The following is a 9178-nucleotide window of genomic DNA, read 5'->3' as shown; positions in this document are numbered from 1 at the left end:
TATTTACTGAGAACATATATTTTGTACGCATTTATACAATTCCGCGTAGAATAACTACGTTTTTGTTACGTATATATAATATTTTCTACGCATTTTTACAATTTCGCGTAAGATAACGACATCTTTACTTCAAGCATATAGAAATTTGTACAAATTATTACAATCTCGCGTAAAAATAACGACGTCTATACCACTAGCATATAAAAATTTGTACGCATTTTTTGAATTTCGAGTAATATAACTACGTCATTATTATGAGTATGTTATAATTCGTAAGAATTATTACGATTCCGCAAATAATAGCTACGTTTTTACCACGCGTATATATATATTTGTACGAATTTTTACAAAGCCGCGTAAAGATAACTGTCTTCACTATAAGTATATAAAAATTTGTACAGATTATTACAATTTCGCGTAAAAATAACGACGTCTATACTACGAGTATATAAAGATTTGTACGCATTTTTACAATATCGCGTAAAATAACTACATTTTTACTTCAAGTATATAAACATTTGTACTCATTTTTATAATTTCGCGTAAAATATCTACGTAATCACTTCGCGTATAGAAAGATTTGTACGCATAATTACAATTCTGCGTAAATATGATGTTTTTACTACGAGCATAAATTAATTTGTACGCATTTATACAATCTCGCGTAAAATAATTACGTCTATATTACGTATATATAATATTATTCACGCATTTTTACAATTCCGCGTAAAATAACTACATTTCTACTTCAAGTATATAAACATTTGTACGAATTTTTACAATTCCGCGTAAATTAAATACGTTATCATTACGCGTGTATAAAAATTCGTACGCATTTTTACAATTCCGCGTAAATTAAATACGTTATCATTACGCGTATATAAAAATTCGTACGCATTTTTACAGATCTGCGTACAAATTACAAATCTTCACTACGAATATATAAAGATTTGTACGCATTTTCACAATTTCGCGGAAAATCACTACGTTATTACTTCGAGTATATAAAAATTTGTACGCATTTTTACAATTGTGCGTAAAATAACTACGTCGTTATTACGTATATATAGAAATTTGTACGAATTTTTAATTCCGCGTAAAATAGCGACATCTTTACTTCAAGTATATAAAGATTTGTATGCATTCTTACAATTCTGCGTAAAGATAACAACGTGTTTAGTGAGAGCATAATCTGTACGCATTTTTACAATTGTGCGTAAAGATTACGACTTTATTACGAGCATATAATAATTTGTACGCAATTCCGCGTAAAATAATTACGTTTTTACTACGTATATATGATATTTTTTACGCATTTTTACGATTCTGCGTAAGATAACTACATCTTTACTTCAAGTATATAAAAAATTGTACGCATTGTTACAATTACGCGTAAAATAACTACGTCTTTACTACGAGTATATAAGAATTTGTATAAATTTTTACAATTCCGCGTAAAATAACTACATTTTTACTACGAGTAAATGAAAATTTGTACGCATTATTATAATTTTGCGTAAATTAACTACGTTATCACTACGCGTATATATAAATTCGTACGCATTTTTACAATTTCGCGTAAAAATTACAATGTTTTTACTACGAGTATATATAGATTTGTACGCATTTTCACAATTTCGCGTAAAATAACTACGATTTTACTACGAGTATATAAATATTTATACGTATTTTTACAATTCTACGTAAATATAATGTTTTTACTACGAGCATATAATAATTTGTACGCATTTATACAATTCCGCGTAAAATAACTACGTCTTTATTACGTATATATAATATTTTCTACGCATTTTTACAATCTCGCGTAAAATAACTACATCTTTACTTTAAGTATATAAACATTTGTACGCATTTTTCAATTCCGCGTGAAACAACTTCGTTTTCACTACGCATATATACAGATTTGTACGCATTTATACAATACCGCGTAAAATAACTACGTTTTCACTACGAGTATATAAAAATTTGGACGCATCTTTACAATTCTGCGTAAAATAACATACATCATTACTACGATTATATAGAAATTTGTACGCATTTTTTATTTCGTTTAAGATAACTACATTTTCACTACGAGTATATAAAAATTTGTACGAATTTATACAATTCCGCGTAGAGGTAACTACGTCGTTACAACAAATATGTAAATGTGAGAATCGGGAAACCTCTATATTGCGTACTTCATCAGTTTTATGTACTTTGATAATTTTTTATATTTTATAAAAACTCTACATTTCATACGAAAACAGAACGTTATGGACCGAAAAGAGTTAGTAAAACGAAAAATCAACTGAGAAAACTTTTTGATAAGATCGGTTTAACTCGATTCTCACGAGTTGAGTTCTTTTTGAAAATGACTCAAATTTTTGTGTCACGACTATGTACTGATAACTTCATTAATCTAAGAAGATCATTTCTTCTGATAAAAATCAAAAAGCCTACAGACTTTCTACTTATATGAAAAAGCGTACAATGAGTAAAAGAGAGGAATTTGTCATTAGATTGTGTGTGCGTCTCTGTTCGAATTTACTATCGTCGAATTTCTGTTTCACTGCTTATTTTTTTCAGACTTGCAGACAATTTGACTGGAATTTAAAACCATTGGATTAAGCTAGCAGGAAGAAAAAAATCTAAAAGTGAAGATATCATATTTTGACAAACGTCGTGTATCTACACAACGTTCGTCAAATAATCACTACATATCTTCATGTATTTATTTTATTCGCGAATATTTGTAAGCTTTCTCTTTAATCGGAAAATCAATTACGCTCGCGAATCGTGAGTAATGTATCTTATCATGTGTCTCTTTGTAAAGTAACTATTTGTATCAAATTAGACATATGAGATAATGAACAGGTATATTTTATATATATAAAAATGTCCGAGTTCGTTTTTTCTGTCATCTTCTGCACTTGCTTTATTCCAGGCTTAACCCATACGTAACCGCTCGCACAATTGATTTTCTGTATCAATCTAAGGATACAGTGGTGTCATCCTGACGCAGTATCAAAGACATATCGCCCGTATGGTTATATATATATTCATACGCATATTTCTAATATCGCGTAGGAAAACTACGTCTTTTTTAAAGTATATAAAAATTTGTACGCATTTTTTTAATTTCGCGTAATATAACTACATTTTTACTACGAGTAAATAAAAATTTGTACGCATTATTACTATTTCGCGTAAAATAACTACGTTATTACTACGACTATATAAAGATTCGTACGCATGTTTACAATTTCGCGTAAACATTACAAGGCTTTCACTACGAGTATATAAAGATTTCTACGCATTTTTACAATTCTACGTAAATATAATGTTTTTACTACAAGTATATAAAGATTTGTACGCATTATTACAATTTTGCGTAAAATAACTACGTCGTTACTACGAGTATATAGAAATTTGGGTAAATGTTACCTTAGGATCCAAAATGGCGGCGGTGGGATTTTTTCCCTAACTTGGCAACTGCGACGGAGAAAAATTTTTTCCCTAGAGTCGTGACGTCGACGCCGTTGAGAATTTTTCCCCGTTCGGTTTCAACCCTGAGTTCGACTTTGCCGAGTATCCTGTAATTTCGAAACGGCGACCGTCGTGTGCAAATTTGCGACGGTAGAGGGAGCCTTTTCGTGACGTCGTGCAAGAGTAATAACGGCGGGAAATACGTAGTGGTGTTACGAACAAATATGCAAATGCTCGATCTGTGACGTGATTTCTGTTCATTTCAATGCAATTTTATGCAAATCGACTAGTTTCCAGTTGGAATCGTTTACTGCAGTGTTGCGACGAATTGCGTATTGGAATAATTGCTGTTTTTTTCTGGTTACGATATTTCATTTTTATTCCTGGGGAGGAATAAAATCTCCGTGTTTAGTTTATTGCCAATTGTTCGATAATGAGTAGTATTGCCGATTTGAGTTGCAACGCCGAATTTTGGTCGAGATGCACCACCCGTGATTTCTACAAGTTAATGGAAGACGACTTTTTGGAGGTAGGTTTGTCTCCCCATATCGATAACGCATTGAAATTTGCTGTAAAATTAAGTTTACAGCCGACCGATTCCGTTTGCATTCATTGCGTTTTTATATGCAAATTATACTATTGGAGTAATAGAGAAGGCTGTTTCTTGCGACGCAGTAAGTGCGGAACGAAAACTTCTGCCTTTGAAAGAACATTTAAAAGTAAATTTGGCCACATTTGTTGGGGTTGCATTCTGACGTTTATATGACACTATCTATGTCTGGAATATACGGCGAGGACCTCGGCGATTGCGGCGGGCATATTAAAAAAAGGGGTCGATTGGTCCAATCAAATACGGTTGGTAATGCTTATAGGTTTGAGTAATTTGACATCGTTTAAAATAGGAGGGCCGAATAAAACAGTGGAAATCGACGAGACCGTAATATGTAAAAGAAAGTACGAGAAAGGGCGTATATTAAAAAGTACGTTCGGAAAGGAAAAAAGATAGGAAAAAGCAGGCAACCACCATCGAAATATGAGTAAAAAAATCTTTTTTTTTATTGTTTATTTCGGTTAACATCCGCGGAGTCTGCAGAGAAAATCAAGATGGCGGCCGGAATCGCAACCATCTTGAATCGAGAGAAAAATTTTCTCTCCGTCGCAGTCTCCAACGTAGGGAAAAATTCCCTCCGCTGCCATTTTGAATCCTAGGATAACATTAACCGAAATTTGTACGCATTTTTAATTTCGCGTAAAATAGCTACATCTTTACTGCAAGCATATAATAATTTTTACGCATTTTTAAAATTCCGGGTAAATAACTACGTTTTTACTACGAGTATATTATAATTTGTACGAATTTTTACGATTTCGCGAAAAATAGCTACGTTTTTACTACGCGTATATATATATTTGTACGAATTTTCACAGTACCGCGTAAAATTACTACATCTAGACTACGAGTATATAAAAATTTGTACGTATTATTAAAATTCCGCGTAAAATAATTACGTTTTTATCACGAGTATATAGAAATTTTCAAGCATTTTGAATTCCGAGCAAGATAACTACTTCTTTACTACAAGTATATAGAACTTTGCACGCATTTATACAATTTCGCGTAAAATAACTACGTTATCACTACGCGTATATAAAGCTTCGTACGCATTTCTACAATTCGGCGTAAAAATTACAACGTCTCCACTACGACTATATAAAGATTTGCACGCATTTTCACAATTTCGGGTACAATAACTAAGATTTTACTACGTAAATATAAAAATTTGTACGCATTTTTACAACTTCCGCGTAAGATAACCACACCTTTACTTCAAGTATATGAACATTTGTACGCATTGTGACAATTCTGCGTAAAAAAAACTACGTTTTCACTACGCATATATACAGATTTGTAGGCATTTATACAATTCCGCGTAAAATAACTACGTTTTTACTACGAGTATATAAAAATTTGTACGCATCTTTACAATTCCGCGTAAAATAACTACGTCGTTAGTACAAGTGTATAGAAATTTGTACGCATTTTTAATACCGCGTAAAATAGCTACATCTTCACTTAAAATTATGATTTTCTTCTAGTAAATTTACGAGATGTAACGACAATAATGAAGAAATGACAAAATTTCATTATTTCTATTTTTCAAGTATTGATCGCGTATACGAAAATAATTTACATATATAGGAAAAACTCCTTAGTACCGTTGGACGCGAAATATATTACCGAATCCGGCAACACCAAAATTATGGTCCTATATTAGTAAGTTTTCAAGATATAGCCACAAACATTGGAAAAAATCGTAAAATTGTTTTTTCCATTTTTCAAGGGTCTATCGCGTCTACGAAAATAATTTACATATATAGTAAAAATTCCTTAGTACCTTTAAACGCGGGATATATTACAGTATCCGGCAACATTAAAATTATGATCCTATCTTAGTAAGTTTTCAAGATATAACCACAAACATTGAAAAAAATCGTTAAATTGTTTTTCCATTTTTCAAGGGTCTATCGCGTCTACGAAAATAATTTACATATATAGTAAAAATTCCTTAGTACCTTTAAACGCGGGATATATTACAGTATCCGGCAACATTAAAATTATGATCCTATCTTAGTAAGTTTTCAAGATATAACCACAAACATTGGAAAAAATCGAAAAATTGTTTTTTCTATTTTTCAAGGGTCTATCACGTCTACGAAAAATATTTACATATATGTGGAAAATTTCTTAGTACCGTTACACGCGGGATATATTATTGAATCCGGCAACACCAAAATCATGATCCTATCTTAGTAAGTTTTCAAGATATAAAAGATATCCTGTATGATAGCAAACACTCTGAAAAGAGGTATACGTGCCTTAAAACGAAAACAATTTCACCGATTATTGTTTGCAGTTATTATGTCGTTGAAATATTTATTTAAAGAATTCTAATTTTAATTTTGTTACGAAGTTTTATTATTTATATGAATAAAAAATATACATATAATAAGCTGTAATTCATCAAAAATGATGGAAAAGAAATAAAATTATTTCAATTTTAATTAAAACTATACTACTAAAACTTTCTCGAATTAAAAAATTAGACAAAAAATTTTGTCTAATTTTTCCTGCCTTCTAATAATATTTCTATTTGTTCTTCGAATCCTCTCATCGGATATCAGTGGTTTAAACCACTGAACAGTGGTAGTTAGTTGCAATTGATGATTTAGTGGTGAACATGGCGCATATGATTGTATTTCCGTGTAAAGACGGGTACCTTGACTAGTAAAACATTGCGAGGCATATTCTTTCCGTTCGGTACACCATCTAAAGATTTCTGGATCTGATACGGTTATTAGCAGATATGCATTTGACCATCTACAGTTTTCCTGGTTTTCTTCGCGTAAACAACACTTAAATAGGCGCCTATTTCCATAAAAATAGGCTCCTATTTAAAGCATCGCCCTTGGTAGATTCTCGTGTGAATTGCCTTTTTCCATCAACCCAATCGAAAGTCGCGCTACATATTAACTGGCTCAAACACGTAAAATATACAAAATGACACAGGTTAATATTAGAAAAGATGTGAACTTACACATTTAAGAAGGCTATCTTCGCGTTAGTCAAAGTTAAACTTGGAACTATAATACAATTGAAATGAATATTAACATATGTAATCTACAGGGCAATCCGTCGGAAGAAAATTCATGCAGAACAGGACAAAATCATTTATCCAGAAGTTATGCGCGGCATACCCCAACCCGTAAGTAGAAACATTCTCTCAGAATCGAATTAATTATTTAGTTAACGTGTGTCAATAGTAACAACCAATTATTACTCTTGTTAAACTTAACTTAACCAGGCGCCAGGCACCAGTAAAAAATGTAAATAAATAAAAATACATGAAAATGGAGCGAAAACTTAACAATAAGCAACATATAACTCACGGACATCTTATATACATATTTTTATCTGATTAAAAAAATCAATAATTATAACGCTGAGTGGTGACGATCACACAGTTTTCATAAATGTAGAAAAATCTATAAAGTAGTAAACCTTCCTTTACTCTTTCAGCTCTATGAGCACTAAAAAAAATTAAATTGTAAATCAAGTCTACAGTGGCTAATGCCAAGCCCAGAAGAGATGCATCCAGGTGGAGAGGGAGGGACCCTACGTACCCGTTATATTAAAACGAAAAATATATATAAAGGGGTTGCTTTCCCGGATTCAACCTCTGATCTCCTTGAGCAAGTCCTATGAATCGAATCCCAGGGAGCAACTCCCCAGGAATCTTTCGTGGGTGATTTGTGTCAGATATGACGGGACCCGCTCTCACCACCCTTTTGCCTATTCGGAGTCTGATCTAACTTATGATAGGCGAAGGAAAATAAGCTTAGTACTCACAAAGTGCAAAGGGTCAATATTAAAAATCAAAATTATTCAAAACTTTCTGTTCTATTACAATTTTCCTCTTTTAATTTTATAAATTTGACTCCGAGGATATAAAAGGAAAGTATTTTATATACTTTCAAATAGAATCATATCAATTTTTACGCTCGTTTAACATTTCACATTCTAATTTATTTTATTCTTTTTAAAGATTAAGTTAGGATCTTAGGACGTCACCTACAAATCCGAAACAATCATAAAAGGTTAGCACTTTTTATTATTTTAAAACAATAAATAAATAACTCATTCCTATTGTTTTACTTCAGGAATTCCGGTTAGTTGCGGAAGGGTCAAAGGGCCGGCCAGAGTGATTCTCAACGTGGAAGAAGCGGTTGACATTCGAGTAAGGCACCGAGTGAAGAATCCAGGCAACATTTCTCCACACTCTTTAATTCAATTTTTGCGTAATTCTCAGCCGGGAGACATTCTAATCACGTACAGCACGGACATCGGGTGGAGTCCTTATTTCCCTCTGTTAGCGGGAGTAGTGACGGAAATCGGAGGACTCGTTTCACACGGTAAATATTGTCGTTCGTGCGTTGTCTAGGAAGCTTTAAGGCACGTTTTCATTTTGAACATTTCTTCGTTCAGGAGCTGTTGTGGCTCGAGAGTACGGACTTCCGAGCGTTGTCGCTGCTCACGGAGCCATCAATCTCTTGAAGACGGGTTAGAACATTTTTTTAATTTATTATCGAAAATATTACAGTTTTTATAAATATAAATGGAAATACTTTCAGGAGACGTCGTCGTTTTAAACGGCGACAAAGGAACCATTTGCAAGGTGAAGGAAGCCGATGTCGTCAACGGAGAAGAGCTTCTCTAGAATCCCACTTCTGTCACTTTCTGCAAAATTCGTTGTTTTCATCCAATAGAAGAATGCCGCTTAACATTAGAAAAATAAAATGTTTTTAAGTGATTTAATTGTTATTATTTTAAAAGATTTTCTAGCAAAGGAATGAATTCGGGAGGACTTTCGATGTTAAATTGGTCCCTACTCAGGAATTTTGCATGTAAAGAAATCCGAAACACGCCATCTTGCAGCTCGTCGGTTACCAGCGAACCCCGTGACCGTCAGTGGTTCTATCCATTTGGCCATCGGTAGTCTAGTCTTGTCTAGAATTTAAACTAAAGAATAAGGATGCCCGAATATGTTAACTAAGTTCGGATGATTACTGAATATGGATAATTTATCGTAAAATATATATTATATTCACATGAAACGTTATAAAACTTAAA

The 9178-nt window shown here is 32.7% G+C and overlaps 1 protein-coding gene across 1 annotated transcript; it reads left to right on the top strand.

Annotated features, from left to right (window-relative positions):
* The first annotated feature begins 3922 nt into the window (after positions 1-3922).
* LOC136976596 (rifampicin phosphotransferase-like) lies at positions 3923-8765 on the top strand. The gene is made up of 5 exons (XM_067271925.1): positions 3923-4018; positions 8181-8285; positions 8358-8460; positions 8534-8608; positions 8680-8765. The coding sequence occupies exons 1-5, from the start codon at positions 3923-3925 to the stop codon at positions 8763-8765; spliced, it is 465 nt and encodes a 154-aa protein (XP_067128026.1).
* The last annotated feature ends 413 nt before the right edge of the window (positions 8766-9178 follow it).

Source organism: Centruroides vittatus, unplaced genomic scaffold, assembly GCF_030686945.1.
Source record: "Centruroides vittatus isolate TY-2023 unplaced genomic scaffold, ASM3068694v2 contig_409, whole genome shotgun sequence".
Lineage (NCBI taxonomy): Eukaryota > Metazoa > Arthropoda > Arachnida > Scorpiones > Buthidae > Centruroides > Centruroides vittatus.
The sequence above is the reverse complement of the archived record's forward strand: the minus strand, read 5'-3'. Positions and strand labels throughout refer to the sequence as shown.